The sequence below is a fragment of the Ylistrum balloti genome, unplaced genomic scaffold (genome assembly GCF_031769215.1).
Source record: "Ylistrum balloti isolate Yb309-2 unplaced genomic scaffold, AGI_CSIRO_Ybal_v1 Utg371018, whole genome shotgun sequence".
NCBI classification, from domain to species: Eukaryota; Metazoa; Mollusca; class Bivalvia; order Pectinida; family Pectinidae; genus Ylistrum; species Ylistrum balloti.
The window spans coordinates 57,531-77,994 of record NW_026782566.1 but is presented as its reverse complement, the minus strand read 5'-3'; the positions used below and the strand labels follow the sequence as shown (position 1 = coordinate 77,994).

Sequence of the window (20,464 nt, the reverse complement as noted above, 5' to 3'; positions counted from 1 at the left end):
CCTAAGGTCTGCCCTTACTCCTAGCTACTCAGTTTCATGATAATATTTTGAAACCCTTGAGATCCCCACTCCAAAACTGTATATGGCAATGTTGGGCATCAAGAGATAAACACATTTATAATGAAGGAACTGGCCCCTGGGTATAGCCCCACCACTCTGAACTTAATTTCTAGGTGATATCTTTGAAACTCTTAAAATCCCACACATACATATATATATAGAGAGAGAATTGCTTGGCATCAAGACACATTTGTTATGCAAGAATTGACAATTGGGTGTGGGTCATATTTTTTCTTTATTTGAGATACCAACCAGACAACCATACAAACTCCGTCAAAAGAATTTACCCGTTTGTCTTGCCCCATCAATGAGGTTAAGTGGCTGAGATTTATTTTGGAAATATTTGAAATGCCAAACTATGGACATGTATAACATTCCTGGGCTTTAAATCAAGATCATGTTCAAAACTGATACAGAAACAATATTTTTGATTGCACCAAAATAAGTATGTGAATTGTATTAATGTCAGACAAATGCAGTACCAAGACATCAGCTTGTTTGGCACTTTGGATCAGGTGAGTTAAAAAAAAACCAAATCAATGATGGTCTTTTCAGATAAAGATTTATGAACGTTTTGACAACTCTTCATGCTATAATTGTTCTGGACAAAATTTATACTGCCAATACATAAATTAATCTTTCTTCCACAAGACCATTAGTACAATGTTAATCACCTTTCCCATGAGACACCTGGTACAATGCAAAAACATCCAAGATGGTATCCACCACAACTTATTGCAATGTCTAAATGTTCATCATGTTTTCCATAAGGCACCTAGTACAAGGTCTAAATGTTTATCAGCTGATTTTTTCAGCATTTTTGTCTAATTACAAGACATATTTTTAATATTCCAACTGGTCCACCATTCAAAGGCCCCTCATGAATCCTTCTTGGTCCAACCGATTCAGAAAACCTAAAAGGCAAGGATGAGAAAAATGACAACCCAAAAATTGTACGGGCAAGATAAATACAAGATAACATAGGTAAACAACCAGTAACAAAGGGTACCAAGGCACCTAAATTTAACAAGAACACAGATTACTGTAAATGTAATAAATGGTTATGTTACCTTTGTGCTGAAGATACAGTGTTAAAATATCATTGCAATAAATCAACGGACACAATTATTTTACCTTTTATCCAGTGACTAATGCATGACGAATGAAGATGATACCTAGGGTAAATCTTTCAAATATACTTCTTTTTAACATCTTATCTCCACTATATGACATGATTTGACTATAAACAATGGGTCTATGTAAAATGAGATACTTACCATGTGGTTCAATGACTTGTATGTACTGTATTTGCAGTCTTGTTGTGATGAAACACTGGGTAGATCACATCTGCTGAAAAAAAAAAATGTATGTTCAAAGCTGATGAACTGGTATTTTCCTTTTAATTCAATGCATGAGCTGAATGTGTGGATTTTTTTTCACGATTTAACATGAGTATCAATTTATGATATTTCATTCTGAATTCTTTCAAATAAGTAAAATAAATGTATACAGTTAGCACATCCCAATCTTTAGATATACAAGTGTTAAGTAACAAAACCTTTATCAACATGAATATTTTTTCATGTCTTCACAATTTGTGGGAGGAATTCTTGTCATGTTTTTCACTTTCTCTACACTACATGCTATGTATTTGACACTAGATTCTGAAAAACCAAAACAAAATTATTTCAATCATGCTTCCTGTTACTCAGCTAAAGTTTAGAGGAAACAACTCACCATAAAAGACAAGTTCACTGTAGGTAATCTTCTGTTAGTGCTGCTGTAGGGGACGTCCTTATCCGACCTCCAGGCACATCATCATAAATACAGGACTCCTGTCAGAGTAATGCCTGGCAAAAATATTAGATTACATTCATTAAAGAATCTGCAGTATAAAATTCAGTTCTTCATTTCTCACAAAAAAATGATTTCAATATGATTTAAAATCACTTTTACATAAATTAAATTAATATTTAAATTTTTTTCTTTGAACATATTGAAAGAATTGACATTATTTTCTTTTTAAATTTCATATGAACTTCTTTTCTTTGAAAATTTTAAGAAATACTAATGTTTTAACTTTCACAATTTTGTTTGAATTATCAAAAAACAAAATTTTGATCACATGAAATGAGTGACAATTTTTCACAACTGACACACAAACCATAGGCAAGTAGAAGTCCTAATAAATGAGTCCCATATAAAAACTCAAGAACAATCATCAATCATAAGCCACACAATCAAAAATTTGCACAAAACATATCAATATTGTTTCCATGGAAATCTTCACTCCATCTGTCTGACCATCCAGGGAGATCCGTTTGTATAGAGTTGTTACTCAAAGGTTACACTCAAAGGTCAAAGGTTACTTCCTGTTACTTCAAAGTATTGAACACTGAAAATAGCAAACAGTTAACAAAACAAGACACTACTTTTAAAAGGAGTGTGGTCACAACATCAATTTACTGACAAAGAAAGAACAGGCCAATTTTTGAGCAAAACTCCCAACACCAAAATAGGGGGGAAATATTCCAATCCCAACCCTTCCTTAACTCCAAGCCACATGTAGGTGAAACAATTTGAATTAAAGTTGACCAAGAACTTTTCGCAAAACAAATTCCAATTTTGTGTTCAGCTAAATTCACAGGACTACAATTCTCATCATGCATACAATTTCCAATTCTCCAAATTTGTTCTTTTTAAAAAACAGGTTTGACGTTAAGATGCACAACTAAACAAAGGTACAATTAGCAGTTCTTTCCAATTCATGTTTGACTTTTCTTTCCAAAATGTGTAACAAAAACAGCCAATCATATATTAGTGAAGATCTTAAACCAAATTTATCACAAATATAATACAAAAGACATGATAAATGAAAGTAAAAGCAAAAGCATCACATTCAATGCCTTCAATAATTCCAAAGAAATACCTGTACTGAACAGACCCCCACAAGTATTAACACCTGTTAATGGGGAAACTGTTACACCTGTGAAATCTTCATGTACTCCTGGAGCATTGAGACCAAACAAAACTGGAAAACTGCACACAAATGTTTGGCACACAGACTTTCCATAAAAACACTGGCCTGCTCAGCAGATATCGTCAACCCTGCTTCCTTGTATGTTGTCAGTTAATCCAAGAGAAATCCCTTCGTCGCAAAATGCCACACACCAACATAGTAATACTGCAAACATCATGTCTCATTTCCAGTACTATGGCATGAAAACCAAACTTACTTATTTTCCATTACTACACAAAGTACTTTATGAATGGTTCACAAAATTTCTTGACAAATATTTTATGCATTTTTGTTTTCCCATCACCTCAACTCATTTGAAAAGGAACTTAATATTTAGCAAATAAAAATCCAATTCATCTGTAATAATTAATAAATTTTCAAGTTGTTTCAAGAGATGAACACCTGCATATACATAGATTCACAGTATTTTGAACAAATACATAGTAAGATCAAACTCCTAGACATAACAATAAAAATTTTCATATTCTACAGAATTTGAAGACAAGATATCCAACTTGTACCTACAGTCAAAAATGAGGAAAGAAAAATAAATTAGGTTCTGCTTCACCAAGCTACTCTACAACAAGTAATAGTTAATCAATTCATAAACATACAGTTACAAGTAATTTTCCTCTTCTAAATAAAATATAGATTGAAATCAAATTTCTATGACACACAAATTTGATCACATTATCTGAAAACTTTTGGAAAAAAGTAATATCCCCAGTATCAGTAATTTTCTCATGAAAAATCTCAGGTACCGGTGAACACAAATTATCTACCAAGGTAAAATGACGACACACAGACCATGTATCGTACTACGAAATTGTGAATCTCCACCAATTGATACACAACATATAAATATTGAAACATAATATCATATGCTTGAAGTACTGCACTTTCCCTTGCATAAATTTGCAGGTAACTTCAAACTCAAATTCCAATGACGTGCACAATATCGGGTATGTCAAGTACCAACTATTTATGAAGAAAAAAATAAAACTCAAACCTATAAACAGTTTTTTTTATTAAATGATGATGACAAAACACAGGACACAATTATTGATAATGCATGATTACATGGAGACCAGAAATGACAAGACAACGACATCAGTAGCACACCCGATACTACATCACAATAAGATGATTCAGAGTCTGTTCTATGCACAACATTAAAATCAGGCTTCAGTATTAGTACAAAAAGTCAATCCATCATCCATGGCTCAATGAATAATATATATGTGGGACCAGAGGTCCAATCCCTTTATAATCCAACTAACATCTCTGTATGTAGTTAAAATGGCATCCTAAAACATCACCTGCCCTGGCCGAGGTCACCACAGAACACTGCTAAAACCCACAAACTACTGATGAACAACTGATGACACATAAATCCCAAACTGCCGACTGGACAATGCCAGTGACCATGGAACACTAAGAGAAACCAGTTTGTGAGTGCTAGCAGTACCGTCATTTAGCGGTAGAGCTTCACATCAATTTCCCGTCCGTCTACTCGGGTCCGGTTCATAGCAGCTGTTAATAGTCAAGGACATATCAATAGTAAAATAGATCTCTGTTATATATACGACAACTATGTAGTTTTACATTTATGATAATCATGCTTGAACTAACATTCAGAATCAAAATGAAGTATGTTTTTTGATAATCCAGTAAACCATTAAATTCAACCAGTTGGTTAATGAAACAGGTTATATCTGTAAGGATACAGATTGCTCTTTGAGCATCTTCAGCGGAGCCAAATCTAACGAGTCCCCAGCCTTGAGATTTACCATTCTCCATCTTAATTTCGGCATACTTCACATCAGCTAAAGGAAAACAATTCAAGAAACCATGATATAAATATGAAGACATTCCAGCCAAAAGTAATAGCTACAGGTGTTGTCAAATCATATAAGCCCTACTATCACGGCTGTTCCTGAATAAAAATATAATCCTGAAATAAATATGTGACAAGGCTGTATGATTTCATAATTTAGAACATAAGCAAAATGGCAGATTAAAAAATATCTTTTCATAGGCACTACTCAACTTGCTGAACTTCCAAAATTTAATATCTAATAGCCAGTGTCAATTAAGTGATATTTCAAATGCCACATGGACTTCACCATCATTTCAGTCTATTTATAAAGTTGAATATCTGCAGCAAACTGTGACTAAAACTGAAGTTTTTATGAAAATATGTGGGGTAGAATTTGACTCACCACATGTCCTAAATTTGTCTCTCAGAGATTGCCATGTGAGTGACCAGGGAAGCTGAAAAACACAACAAAAAACCCCTCAAAAATATTACATTAATTTCACATGGAAAACCTTTTCAACAATAAAACAAAAATACAAATTACAAAGAGGTCAGGTTTCACAGTTGTTTTACATCTTAAACTAACATTCATTTTAGCTAAAACAGTAAGAAAAATTAAACTAGTCTACTTTGAGTTCTAACAATATCAGCATAAGCTGATCCGATCTGGAGACATTTGTGACATTTCAAACAATTTCAGGCAACACAATTCAACTATCTACACTCAACTTACATTTTTCACGACCACTGTACAGTTGTCTGGCCGAGTGCCCAAGTTCCTACCCCCACGATCACCTCTGTCTCCACTGCGGTCACGGTCCCGCTGACTGGATCGGTCAGAAGAGCTGAAGGAGCTACCCATTGAATTGTAGCTATTGCTGCCAATATTGCCTGAGGAACTGCCCATAGAATCCATCATGCCGGTGTTGTAACTACTGCTTCCCATATTGCTGCCCATGTTGCGAAGCTGATCCCCTAGGTTTGTGCCCATACCAGTGTTGGTACCATATCCAGTGTTGCCCATGCCTCCAGACACCATGCTGCTGGAGAAGTTGTCATTCATGCCACCGGACATACCCATGTTGGAGCCTAGGTTACCAGTGCCACCCATGCCTGTGCCCATGCCCATTCCCATGTTACTACTCATGCCTGACCCCATGTTTCCAGACATTCCCATATTTGAGCCCATACCACCCATCCCAGACATCCCAGTGCCCATGCTGCCTCCCATACCAACCATATTATTATCCATGCCACCTCCCATTCCCATACCACCACCCATACCCATGTTACCACCACCCATACCCATATTATTGCCACTCATCCCCATGGACCCCCCGCCCATTCCAAAACCACCCCCGGCTGCAAATAAATTTATGAATAATAATTAAAGAAAAATATCCACTTCATATTACATCCTTATGATTGTGCAATTTGATATATCTATATGAAAACCAACTAGAACACACATTATAAAACTTTGGTCAATCTGAACAAGATTCAATAAATGCAAATGAAACAGGTAGAATTATACAAAACTATGTCTGTGAAAACAAACTCTCAGAGTGAACATTACCAAAAATCATGGAAAAGTGTTTAAAAACATCCTAGCAAGATGTTAAAGTACCAGTTGGTAAATAACATGCCTTGTTCTTTCTTCACTCTGTGATAAAGAATCCACGGAAGCCCCCAATACAGTCTGTGTTCAATGAAGTCAGTACTGACATATCAGTATGCACAGTTTATGTTTTACCTAACTTGTCTCATTGGTGTTTACAAAGCATATATGATATCTTGCCATTAGCTAGTCACTGTAATAAACAGGAGATAAATAAAAAGCTTGACCTATCTGCCGATTCCAACTGACAGGAGGCTTATTGTAGTTCCATTTAGACAAGAGGTTGTATTTGAATTTCTTGAGGTCAATAATTGGTCATTAATCATTTGAACTTTATAAGTTTCAAGGTTTCAAAAAATGTACAAAATTCAGTTAGTACTTACAACTCATCTGTCCAATATTCTGGAGTGGCTGTCCGCCTGCACCAAGACCCATTCCTACAGACTTCAGTCCACCTTTTAAACACAACACCATATTTAGTCATCAACAACCACTGACTATGATGTTTCTAAACATATCTATTCAAAGATGAAAAAAAAAAAAAAAAAGAATGCATTCTTGGCCAAGGGTGCGAAAGAGACATTCAGATCTATTCTTACATCTATCTAAATCACTTGACAAACATTCAGATCTTTTCTTACATCGATCTAAAACGCTTGACAAACATTCAGATCTTTTCTTACATCGATCTAAAACGCTTGACAAACATTCAGATCTTTTCTTACATCGATCTAAAACGCTTGACAAACATTCAGATCTTTTCTTACATCGATCTAAAATGCTTGACAAACATTCAGATCTTTTCTTACATCGATCTAAAACGCTTGACAAACATTCAGATCTTTTCTTACATCGATCTAAAACGCTTGACAAACATTCAGATCTTTTCTTACATCGATCTAAAACGCTTGACAAACATTCAGATCTTTTCTTCTATTAATCAAGGGTGGATCTTTTCCTATATCAATCTAGCGTGCAAAACAAACATCCATATCAACATGCTTTCATATTTCAATAATTGTGTGTAAAGAGTAGACTGGAATGAGAAGTTACTTCTGGAGAGTCGTAGAATTAAAATGTGTGTAAATATACAATATAGGAGCCAGATTAAATAATTAATTCTATATAGCTATTCACATTCCATGAAACTTTACTGAATACAGAAAGATTGCGAAAAGAATATTAACAAATTATGTTTTGACATCTTACTTGGCAGCTGAACTTGTTGAGATGATCTGCCGCCAGAAGAACCACCTGGTGGAGTGTCCATCTTCACTCTCATTGGTCGGTCAAATAAAGTCTGGTTGTTAAACATAGCTGTCAGTTGGTTAGGGATGAAATAAATTGTCAACTAATAAGAAATTGATTAGACAGAATGTAAAGGATAACTGATTAAAAAAAAAAACAAAAAAAAAACCAAGTTTAAGCAAGAGATGCAGGAAGAGCACACCATCTTCACTTGTCCTATAAAAGTTGAATCTTTGACCTGTTTTTCTTTTTCCTCTCATTTGCTCTTAAAAATATATAATTTGAGAATTTTTCTGAAACAATAGAGATAATAACTGTAAATGTTAAACCCAAGATGGTTGCGTAAGCAATTTTGTTTTTCTGATCAGTCTCAAAATGGACCACATACAACTAGTTTAAGGAACAAGTGAAACCTTGAAATAAAATATGAGAATGGTCCATCAAATAACTCTCAAGAAATAGTGGTAACAAACTTTCATTGCCAAAGTCCAACATATCAGCCATTTTTTTCTGAGGTGTTCCAAAGTCAAAAGAGCACACTTAGGACTAATAGGAACAAAATGAAATACAACAGCAATTCATTGTGTGCATCTCAGGAAACAGCCAGGATGGAAGAATGAAGGATCTCAGATGCACTGCAATTTGAACAGTTCAATATCTAATGATGATTGACTGAAAAGATTGATTGATAAGTACAATGGTTCCCAGCACAGCCATGTTTTCAGAGAAATAAACTCTTCTACTTCAGGCACAAGACTTAAAGGGTATAAGCATTCTTACTAGTGTTGGTATCAGTTGAAAATCACAATCCACCATCATAGGCTGATCTCAATCAAACTCCATCGTCACAAGCAGAAAAGCAACAATCAGTAGTAAAATTATCATGATTTATAATGCAATATAGGGATAACAATTTTTCCCCTACATGTTAAATTATCTTATATCTTGCATCAGTAAGTATTTCTTTTGTTTTGTGATATGCCAAAACCTTTTCAGTTGCAACCTTTAGTCATAATGCCAAATGATCTTCTAAGCATATTTTCCAAGGAAGTATACATGCAAGTAATTTTAGTAAATCTAAATATATAACTGGTCTAAATTCTTAATTCTAATCACAAACTTTGCCATTTCTTATTATCAGTGTAAGGATACAGATAGCTTGAAGAGCTTCCATTGGGAACTCGAACACCACAGTTCCTATTCCTCGGCTCTTCCCATCCTTGTCAAGCTTAATCTCTGCCCTCAGTACATTTCCAGCCAGTTTGAATACATCTTTCATTTTCTTCCAGGTAACCTTGTAGTCTAGCTGTAGAAGAAAATACCATTCAGTCATGAATCAATTCCAATACCTGACCACTGTTCAACTGCATACAAATTTGTACTTTCCAGAGATGATCTTCTTGTTACAGGCACTGTGACAATACATCTTACTGATACAGACACTGTGACAATACACCTTACTGATACAGACACTTGGACAATACATCTTACTGATAGACACTGGGACAATACATCTTACTGATACAGACACTTGGACAATACATCTTACTGATACAGACACTGGGACAATACATCTTACTGATACAGACATTGGGACAATAGATCTTACTGATACAGACACTGGGACAATACATCTTACTGATACAGACACTGTGACAATACACTTTACTGATACAGACACTTGGACAATACATCTTACTGATAGACACTGGGACAATACATCTTACTGATACAGACACTGGGACAATACATCTTACTGATACAGACATTGGGACAATAGATCTTACTGATACAGACACTGGGACAATACATCTTACTGATACAGACACTGGGACAATACATCTTACTGATACAGACATTGGGACAATAGATCTTACTGATACAGACACTTGGACAATACATCTTACTGATACAGACACTGGGACAATACATCTTACTGATACAGACACTGGGACAATACATCTTACTGATACAGACACTTGGACAATACATCTTACTGATAGACACTGGGACAATACATCTTACTGATACAGACACTGGGACAATACATTTTACTGATACAGACATTGGGACAATAGATCTTACTGATACAGACACTGGGACAATACATCTTACTGATACAGACACTGGGACAATACATCTTACTGATACAGACATTGGGACAATAGATCTTACTGATACAGACACTTGGACAATACATCTTACTGATACAGACACTGGGACAATACATCTTACTGATACAGACACTGGGACAATACATCTTACTGATACAGATACTGGGACAACAGATCTTACCGATACAGATACTGGGACAATACATCTTACTGATACAGACACTGGGACCACAGACTTTGGTGTTACAGACACTGGGGCCACAATCTTGGTATTACAGACACTGGGACCATAGATCCAAGCATTACTGATTGTTACAAACATTGGGACAAAAGATCCAAGTGTTACCGCATTCACACAATAGATCTATGACACAAACACTGGGATCAAAAATCTAATGTTGCAAACATTGGGACCACAGATCTTGGTGTTACAGACATTTGCACCATAGATCTAAGCGTTACTGATTATTACAAACAATGGGGCCACAGATCAAGGTATTACAGACTCTGGACATAGATCTGTGTTACAGACACTGGGAAAAAAGATCTATTCCAGAGAAACATCTAAACTATAGAAATAATGCAACAGACACTTGGATCATATACTTACGTTGGACACAAACAGTGTATTGGTGACGGGTCCTTCGATTCCCAAGTTGTTCAGAACTTGCTGGCTCACACCCATGTTTCCTCCGCCACCTCCCATATTTCCCATCATGCCTCCACCCATGTTTCCCATCATTCCTGGCCCACTGCCCATCATGCCTGAGCCACCCCCTCCACCACTGCCTCCTCTTGCTGCTCCTATTTGGTTCTGGTCACTCTCCCTCTCCTGATGAGAAACACAACCAAACAGTTGGTATTTAGTTCAATCGAAAAATACACTTCACTTAGAACACGAAAATATAACTTTCTTGCTTAGAACTAAAGTTTGCTATTCATCATCAATTAACATGTATTGAGAATGATATAATCTGATTTCTATTTGTTCAACTGTAAAATTGTTGTTTGTGTTCAGTATTTAAATTAACAGAAAGAAACAAAACACATAACTCAAAAAAGGTGGATGGTACGCCTAAAGATACTACTCTCCATGCACATTTCTTCTCTACAAAATAGCCATTCTTTATCAAACTTAGAAAACTGATAATAATCGACATTCTGTGTTCAATAATCAATCATGACAATGAAACCGCTTCTCACCCAACATATTTTGTATAGACAGTACTGTTACTGTTAAATGTTGGTGTGTACTTGGTCAAACAATTCATTTCACGTTGGCTTTTTTTTCTGTTCCTTATCACATAGTATTAAACTATTCCTAGTTTCCTACCATACTTACTTCTCTTACGACGATGTTTCTGTCCTTCATCTTGTACCGGTGCATAGTATTAAACTATTCCTAGTTTCCTACCATACTTACCTCTCTTACGACGATGTTCCTGTCCTTCATCTTGTACCGGTGCATTACTTCAATTGCTTTCCTTGCTGTGTCTTTATCCTTGAACTCGATTATACTGTAATATTACACACACATATCCTTAACGATGCATACTAACAAGCAAATATAATGGATTTCCACTTTGTATATTCCATTCTCTTTATGCTGATGATGTTTGGACAGTAAACCTTACACATAATTGATACTTTAATATCTAAAATCAACAATTGACTGAAACTAAATAGATATCAAAGATTTAAGGATCATAATGACAATAAAATACATAGCATAAATGCTTAATAAAGAATACGCTACATTCAATATAGAATTCTATCAACTTATTTGCAAAGTCCCCAACCATACTTGTCAATTTTGACAAAAGTTGAATTTCACAACATTACCCAAACGATCAGTCTAACACTACTTTCAAATGTTACACATGAATGAAGATTTCTTTGAAGATTTTAAATTTAAGGAGAAATTAAGCTCTATGAAGTAAGTTTTGTTATATTGTTAATAGTACCAACCCTGCTCCTCTGGACTTTCCGTCTGGGTTCTCCCACATTTCTACATAAGACACTTCTCCAACTGAAACAGATATTTCATTTGCTAGTTTGTTTCCTACTAAAGATCTTCACAGTAGCTCAACTTGGCTGATAACAATTACCAACATAACTGCCTACCCAGCTATAATTATTTAACTATTTCTGTTCACTTTCAATGAAAACAAAGAGTCCCAACGGCTTTGACTGAATGTAGCTTTTTTTAAAATCATATATACATCTTTTTACCGCTTCACAACAGGAATAATCTAACAAATGATTTTCAAGTGACTAAAACCCAAAATGTATTTGTAACCACCTTCTTTTCTGAATATATCTTTGATGTCCTGCCACTTCATTTCATAAGGAACATTGCTGATGATGCAACGTTTGGAAATGAGATTAATGCGTCTTGGTCTGTCCCTGCTGTCTCTTCTTGGTGATCTCGACCCTGAGCGTCTAAGGGGAGAACGTGACCGTGATCTTTCTGGTGACCTATTCAAGTAAACATCAACAGTTATACTATAGTGAGTTGTTCCTATAATATATCATGGACACTAGGTACATCATTTTATCCTAAATGACTCAATGCAATAAATTTGATTTTCATCTACATCAATTGAATTCCGTGTTAAAAATCTGGAGTTTCAATGAAGGTTTGATTCTCAATCTTTCAATGCAAATAATCAAGTGTAAAAAGTTTTCAAGTGAACCAACCAGAATATCTGTCAATATTGAGTATTTTTGTAGGCTTCTGGACCAGTGAAGGCACACAAAATTTGCACTTGTATCTAAAAATTATTATTGTTATTCTCAAACTTTTAATTTCTATGGCTGCTGAATTGTCAAACTAATGTTACAAAATGAATTCAAACATCTTCTGCTGCCAAAACATCTCTAACCCATGTCACATAGAAAATTGAAGCTCATGCTTGATTGCACAAATCATGACAGCGTATTACGAGATGAACCCACAGATGCCTTTTCATTACTTTTTATTCTATTACACATTCATCAACATCACTTCTCATTCGTTGTTTGCTTTGTGTAAATAGGCATGTACTATACTGTGGTTCACAGTCCTCAAGTAAACATCCATCCCCCTCCTCCCCTACTTCCTAAGGGTAACCGATCACTGGAATCGGATGTTCTGTGAAATACAGCTACATGTTATACTAGTTAAATAGCAGGAATCATTTATATATTTAAAAAAAAACAAACTCTGGGACATGGAAACAAGTTCTATTTTGGCCAGTACAACTCATTGTTGTGTAATAGGAGCAGGTAGGTGTGACATGTACATAGTATTACATATGGTCTCTGCCACTCAGCTGATGGAGCATGGTTCTTTGGCTTAGTTGATAGATGGGGACGATTATCACTTCAGAGACCCAGGTTCGATTCCTGGTCGGCTCATCCGACAGGAATGTGTATTTCCCCTCTTCCTTTACAGTTGTAATATGCTTCGATTGAAGAACAATTATTCTTGGACATGTGCGATGCATTTTTACAGATATGCAATGAGTATTTAAGGAAAACACAGATAAAAACGTGGCGGTGCCCAACTTGACCTGCACTTTGTTTTTGTATATGATTCCAACTATTTCTGTACAACATTAGCTTTATTTCACACACTGAACGTCCTAACCAGTGGACTAATTAAAACTCCAATTCCAGTGAATCCCCTGGATTATTTGATTCCGAAAGAGTCGAAATATCGAAATTCTGGAAAATTCAGTGAAAAAATCGGACACTCGCTTTTTAAAAAGCTTTATTCTTATCTAATAATTCAGAAGTTATTAGCCACGCACCCCCCCCCCCCCCTTTTTCCGCAAACACGGAAACGCGACAGCATTTGTGATTGTTACCATTAATAGATAAATTTGTACCTATCGTTGTCCTGGTTGTAACGTTCCGTAGTTCCACCATACCTATCATTCGGACTGCTTTGTTCGTAATTGTCATGCTCATTGGATGACATGTCCATGATTGCTTCTTTTGTGTAGCGGCACTTTCAACAGAGTATGGCGTCGGTCACGTGATTCTGCAAGGTGGGTTGTTGCAAATTGCGGATCCGAAATACAGGGAAGTGGACGAAGGGATAACACGTGTAGTAAAAATACGCTTGGTTTCAAATACGACTTATGTTGGTTATGCTGATACCACATTAACACGATAACTCGTTGAAGCGTATTATTTCTGCTGTTGTTGCCAAACAGGTGTGTGTGGATTTGAATTAGATAACGTCATGTTGATACAAATTTTCAGGCTATAGCCTATTTCATATTTGTGATGTAAATCAGGTTAGATGCTCCCTTGGATAAGTGTGTGTACTTTTAGATATCAAAGCTTTTGTTAATATTTTTTTCTCTCATGCATTTTAGCCTTCCCCATTTACATTTCCTAGGCACCATTGAAAATTGAAATTTCACACACACTTTTTCATTTTGTTATTTCCAAATCATTCAGGTGAAAATTGTTTTTGTCATGCACTGAGTGATTTGTTCATTTATAATGTACCAAAAATGCCTTTGAAATCTTAAGTAAAATTAAGACATGAGAAGTTGTTAAATTTCACAAATTAATCACTCTATATATGGAATCTCAACATTAAATATCAGTTTAACATTTAAAATATCGATAATCCAAATAATCCTATATATAGAGATCAAACCATGGACCTCTGGTTGTATACTAGTCTCCTATATATAGAGTTATATTTCATACCATTAAAGTTTCTATACCATTAATAAGGAGTATTCTATTTATTACATTTTTCTCCACCTTTCAATGATGCCACTTGCTACTATCTGTTTACATAATTATCATTTATTATCATTACTCAGCCGATTATTATCAAGCCAGGTTCACATCTAACATACAAGTCTTCAAATCTTTAAGAAGTAAATAACACATGTAACATTGTTATAGCAGTAACATTTTCTTCCTTTTAAATATGGATATGTTTTTAGTGTCCACTAGAGTTATGCATGGTTCCTGTGATGCACTCTGGGAGAGATAAATATTTTCATGGCAAATGCTTTGATTTGATTGGTCCAAAATGTATGCAATCAAAACTTTAAATTTTTCATTCAGTAAACATATCACAGATATTTTCAGCATAAAACCATATCTTTCACTGGGAGAAATGAAATGAGTTCAATTCATTCTAGCTAACCTAAAGAGGAGTGACATAATAATAGCAAATATTGAACAAAATAGAAAGCATGGAAATATCCTATATAATTACCATAATTAGTGAGGCATGAAGATATTGGATGACTAATGGTTAATTTTAGGATAATGATTTACTGAAGGTATCCATCAATGCCTGGGAAATGGATGACAGTATCCATGGTGATGTGCTCCTTGTAGGAGAAGGCGATTTCTCATTCTCTGTGTCCCTGCTTCACCAGTACTCTAGTGATACACTGCATCATGTGACCACTACAAGCTTAGAGAGTGAAGACTCCATTACTAAACACCAAGCTGCGGGGCAGTGTATCCAACAACTTAGAAAAAATGGTAAGAATTAAGGATCAACAGTCAAACTTTGTTCCCTTGTTGACTTCAAAATTGAAAAAGTTGACATAATTCCTTCTCAAAGCTATTTTCAGCTTTTTAATCTTTCTGGGGGAGGGGGACTTAAGTTATGTGACTTTTAGTTTAAGTTTTTATGATCACACTTACCGGTATGTTTAATTTGAAAAATGTTTATTTGAAAAAAAAAACCTTCATTTTTGGTTTTCAGGTCTGACTGTACTGTTTCAAGTTGATGCTACAAAACTCCATGATAACATCAATTTAAAAGGGAGAGGATTTGACAGAATTATTTTCAACTTTCCTCATGTGGGTGGAAAATCCAACATAAAGAAAAATAGAAAGCTCCTTGAGGACTTCTTCCTGAGGTAATTTGTACAACTTTTATAACTCTATCATATGATATATCCATTGGTTTTACAGTCATTGTTCATTGGCATTGACCTTTCTGGAAGGTCAAATTCTTCAAAACCAATATCATTTCAGAAAGGTCAATGTCACAGTCTGATGAATTTGACCTTTATTTGTATAAACCTATACAAGGTTCAGTGTCTGTTGACATGTGCTGAATTATATTTAGCACTTTTTATTCAAAATTCCTCTGTAATTGCTCAATATGTACATCTCGTATTTACTGGAAAGTGACAACTTTCAGTTCCATGTAAACAGTTGGAGTTTCTGAGAATTATTATGATAAAGTTTTCATAGTTCTGTCTGATACTTATATAGCTACCAGCATTTATTTGTTTTCTTTTTTCTTTTTTTTAGTGCTTCAAATGTGTTGAAGGAAAATGGTAAAATTTTGGTGACATTGTGCAAAGGTCAAGGCGGGTCACCAGCAGATAAACCAATGAGAGCTTGGCATAACAGTTGGCAAGTGATTTCTATGGCAGCCAACGCTGGATTCATTCTGAGAAGAGCTGTACCATTTCAGACAGGCAGTTATAAGCAGTACAATAGTACCGGGTTCAGGTTGGTGACTAGCTTGTCAGTAATAAAACAACACTTAAAAACTGCTGAAAGTATACAAATAGAATTCAGATAAGGGACTTATATTATGGTATTAACTTGTTTTCATAAGGATTGTGTGTTAGCTTTCTTCTGTTTAGTAAATGAAATTAATTCATATGTTTGATGTGAATGTATTGCTGGTATGAACTTACTTCTAAGCAAGCGGTAAGAATTTTGCATAGAGAATATAAGATCTTCAGCTTGATTGCAGCAAATAGGGTTATTTTCAATTACTCTTTTCTATTCCAGAAATATGAAAGTTATGCTAACTAAAATCAGAATTTAATTTGTTTTTCCTTTTGGCTCTTGTCACTCAAAGGTTAGTTAGAGTTAACCATTAGTTAGTGAAAAAAATTCAAATTGAACTGAATTCACAGAACAAATCCGAAATGAAGGCCTAATTAACACTCCAAATATATATCAATCTGACCTGTCTCAACAAACCAACAGTTGTAAAATGATAAAAAAATGTGCCAAATTTTCTTTATTTCATGTTTGAAAATTTTCACTAACCATTGATTATCTCTAACAAGTGTTTGAACGACCAGGTCCTGAGGGTCATAGTTCAATGGCTAATTTGGTTTGGTCAGTCATTTACTGGGTACATGTACTTGGTTCACCAAGGGTTTGATTATAAATTATTTATGGACCATAGATCCATTTGGGAATACAATATTGTGTCTCTTTGAAATAGTGCTTGTGAGGTAGGGATGTATATTATTACATGCTGTTCACTTATCAGGAAACTAGCTTATAATCTTAAAACTTGATTTGCAGAAGTCAAGATAAAGGATTCCACACTGAGAGGGCAATAACCCATGTTTTTGAGAAGGCGGAGATAGTCCCTGTGCCAGATCAGAAATCTCTAAGGCATCATTTGTCTGACAAAGTCAACAGGTAGATACTTATCTTTATGGTGGTTAGAGGACATGTAAAAATTTGGAAGGTACATGTTATGTTTATAACACAATATTTACATTAGACTGTTTGTAAAGCTGAACAATCAAACACAACTTCACTAACCTAGATGAAACATCATTAAACAAAACAAATCTATGAAACATATCCTGGTTAAAAAGAGCACACTTTCACTATTTCTGACTGTAAATTCTGACCAGGGAACTATTTCACTATTTCAGACAATAAATTCTGACCAGTGCACTATTTAACTATTTTAGACAATAAATCCTGTCCAGGGCACTATTTCACTATTTCAGACAATAAATCCTGACCAGAGAACTATTTCACTATTTCAGACAATAAATCCTGACCAGAGAACTATTTCACTATTTCAGACAATAAATTCTGACCAGGGAACTATATCACAACATTAGACAAAACACCTGACCAGTGCACCATTACATTATTTCAGACAAAAACTTCACCTGGACATCATTATTTGAACAAAAACATTTCACACCAAATACTTGGTCATATCACTGGTTCACAATTTAGATTACCCAAATGGATTTGTTTTGTGCTGTCGGCCTCCGGGCATTGATCACTTCTGTCATACATTTTTATCAACAACTTGTAAGAGAATTTACCATTAACTTTGATCAGTCTTTATTCACTATGGCTTCTTTTGAAAGGTGGGTGAGAAGATATGAAAGAAGGTGAAGGGATGGAGGTTTGGTTGGTGCAATAGATAGCACGCAATGAGCCACCAACATGATGCAATCACCAAGTGAAGTGAAGCATATCATGAAAATTTTTACCTATTCATATTACCTTAGGTCCACTGGTCTTTCCATAAACAATTCCTTTTATTGCAATTTCTTGAGATCTTTCTCAAAATTAATATGCAGGTTCCCCTTTGTTCTTAGTTGTTCTTGTTTGATTTTGGGATTGATCAGAAAAAAACAAAAAAGGTTGATAGCCGACCATCTTCAATTTTGACTATGAAAGTTTGTTATCGCTATTCTTTCAAAAGCTCTAGTAGGTTCCCCTTGATCACTAGTTTTAGTGGCCATCTTGGATTTTGACAATGGAAGTTGGTTGTTGCTTTTTCTCAAATTCCATATGAATATTGTTTTGGTCCATGGTTGTGCTTATTTGATTTTGGAAGTGAACAGAAAAAAACAATTATGAGATATATGGGGGGGGGGGGGGGGGGGGGGGGAGTGAAAAAAGGATATTTATCAAACATTTAAAGAACAAATAAAGGTCAGACAATAATGGGTGCCAAGATCCCTCTTGTATCTCTTGTGTTGAATGTAGTAAATTACATTAACAGGTAAAAATATTGTTGTTACGATGAAGATTGTTTTATTCCATGTGGTCCAAGTCCAAGTCAAACCATACCACAAAGATGGATATTGAGATGGCAAAAACGATAACATGTTTGGATTGACTCAGGTGATTTTTTATTTTCAGGAGGCTACATGAGGAACCTGGCCACCCTGTATTTGAGGTGAGGAGACAACTAGAAGAGAACCTTGTTACATGTGATGACTTCATCAAGGTGGTTGATGTGGGAACCCCTATCTTGAGGCGACCATTGGAAAAGTCGGTGATATCACCTGTGTTATCACTAACACAGAATGTGGAATTACTTCACATATCAGATTCAAAGGCATCTATCGGTGGAGATAATCCTTCTTCCATAATATCTGAAGCAGCAGCAGACAACAAAACATCACAATGCGATGATGCTTTGGTGCATTATCACAAATCAACACTCCAGGACGACTCGTCATCGCTTGACCTAACTGTTTCGTGTGGCGATACACTCACATGTGACATGCACACAAGTCAATGTTTTTATCTGGGCTACAGAAATCAGCTCACTTGTTATGGTCCTATTATAGGAGATCAGCCAATAAAACCACGGAATGAAGAACTGAAACAGTCTGATTTAATGTCAGACATTAAAGAGGTAGTCACAGATTTAGAGGAAGACACAGAGACAGGAAAACAACCAAGAGAAACATATGTCTCTACAGATACCCAACCTAGCAACACTGGAATATCAGAAAACCATGAACATCTGCGAATATCAATGCTGGAACATTTAACTGACTTGATACACCATATGAAACTTAGTCCAAAACAGATTGTCATAGCAACGGGAGATGTATATAGGCGTGGCGAGATCAGCCCCAATATACAACCATGGTCAGTGGAAATGATTTGTGTTTTGCCAGAACTTTCTGATGAAAATAAAGAGGAAGAAACCACAGAATGCATTCCTCTAAATTTTGAATCAGTTTTTCTTCATGCCGATCAAATGTGTGCAAAAGTAGCTTCAGCACTCGGATCATGTGGAAAGATTCAACTAGAGAGAACTAGAAAACTGGCTACATCATCTACAGATGTGTATTCCGTTGGCAGAGTAAATATGAGTGTTCTTGGTGATGAAGGACAGACATGGAAGTCCATCGGCTCAATTTTGATATTAAGCCCAAAACAAAATCCTCCACGAGTTATTCTGGTGTTTGATGTCATCAAAATGTGTAAATGTTTGTATCAAATTCCAAACGAGTTGCTTCTCTGGTCAGCTGATAGAAGGGTAACCCAACAGTTCAAAAGGAAAGATTGTGATTGGCCAATATTTGAAACTGTTAGTTTATATCCAATGACATTTACTTTTGACATGAGTTTCTGGGTGAAACCTGAGGGAGAATTTGATACCCTGCTATACCTTGACATCATCAGGAGTGTCGCAGGCGATCAGATATTATCAGTACAATTATTAGAAATGTATGAGGATGTAGAGACAAACAGGCCTAGTCGACGTCATAGTCGGTGTTACAGATTGATCTTCATGTCACATGATCGAGTGTTGTCATACAACACTTCCTGGCAATTACAGAGCATGATACGACTGGAGGTGGCTCGGATTATGGATGTTGAGCTGAGATAATAACTAATGCAGATTTAATTTTGGTCTTGAAGGAGATGATATTGCAACACTATAACATTTTCCTTTTTTGTTTTATCAGTCAATGAATAAAAAACATTCATATTTCCTTGAAAGGTAGTTTTGCGTTTGTCCAATACCTTGTAATACAGAACAAATCCCAATAAGTTTATATTCCCCAAAACCTTTC

The 20,464-nt window shown here is 35.5% G+C and overlaps 2 protein-coding genes across 4 annotated transcripts; one reads left to right on the top strand and one right to left on the bottom strand.

The window, feature by feature from the left end:
• Positions 1–619: 619 nt before the first annotated feature.
• Positions 620–13,894, bottom strand: LOC132560129 (myelin expression factor 2-like). Of its 3 annotated transcripts, XR_009554646.1 has the most exons (15): positions 13,751–13,894; positions 12,181–12,356; positions 11,847–11,907; positions 11,302–11,395; positions 10,489–10,710; positions 8,917–9,070; positions 7,726–7,833; positions 6,900–6,971; positions 5,632–6,260; positions 5,302–5,353; positions 4,807–4,905; positions 4,548–4,612; positions 1,798–1,910; positions 1,338–1,407; positions 620–974 (listed from the first exon to the last, which is right to left on the bottom strand). XR_009554646.1 is itself a non-coding variant. In XM_060224776.1 (12 exons), the coding sequence occupies exons 1-12, from the start codon at positions 13,846–13,848 to the stop codon at positions 4,554–4,556; spliced, it is 1,824 nt and encodes a 607-aa protein (XP_060080759.1). In that variant the 5' UTR covers positions 13,849–13,894; the 3' UTR covers positions 4,090–4,553. The 3 variants fall into 3 exon arrangements, 2 of the variants coding, with proteins under 2 accessions (XP_060080759.1, XP_060080760.1); XM_060224776.1 differs by lacking the exons at positions 620–974; positions 1,338–1,407; positions 1,798–1,910 and having other exon boundaries at positions 4,090–4,612; XM_060224777.1 differs by lacking the exons at positions 620–974; positions 1,338–1,407; positions 1,798–1,910 and having other exon boundaries at positions 4,090–4,612; positions 13,793–13,894.
• A 1,305-nt stretch (positions 13,895–15,199) lies between these two features.
• On the top strand, positions 15,200–20,319 carry LOC132560130 (ferredoxin-fold anticodon-binding domain-containing protein 1 homolog). Its single transcript, XM_060224779.1, has 5 exons — positions 15,200–15,386; positions 15,613–15,769; positions 16,170–16,373; positions 17,190–17,309; positions 18,789–20,319. The coding sequence occupies exons 1-5, from the start codon at positions 15,200–15,202 to the stop codon at positions 20,275–20,277; spliced, it is 2,157 nt and encodes a 718-aa protein (XP_060080762.1). The 3' UTR covers positions 20,278–20,319.
• Positions 20,320–20,464: the final 145 nt, after the last annotated feature.

Bases quoted from the DNA above. Each gene is read 5' to 3' on its own strand.
- LOC132560129 (XM_060224776.1), bottom strand. From the start codon at position 13,848: ATGGACATGTCATCCAATGAGCATGACAATTACGAACAAAGCAGTCCG. The intron at 10,711-11,301 runs GTAAGTATGGTA...GTTTCTCATCAG, and splicing joins GGAACATCGTCGTAAGAGAG to GAGAGGGAGAGTGACCAGAA. The intron at 9,071-10,488 runs GTAAGTATATGA...TTTCTTCTACAG, and splicing joins ATACACTGTTTGTGTCCAAC to CTAGACTACAAGGTTACCTG.
- LOC132560130 (XM_060224779.1), top strand. From the start codon at position 15,200: ATGGATGACAGTATCCATGGTGATGTGCTCCTTGTAGGAGAAGGCGAT. The intron at 15,387-15,612 runs GTAAGAATTAAG...TTTGGTTTTCAG, and splicing joins CCAACAACTTAGAAAAAATG to GTCTGACTGTACTGTTTCAA. The intron at 16,374-17,189 runs GTTGGTGACTAG...CTTGATTTGCAG, and splicing joins TACAATAGTACCGGGTTCAG to AAGTCAAGATAAAGGATTCC.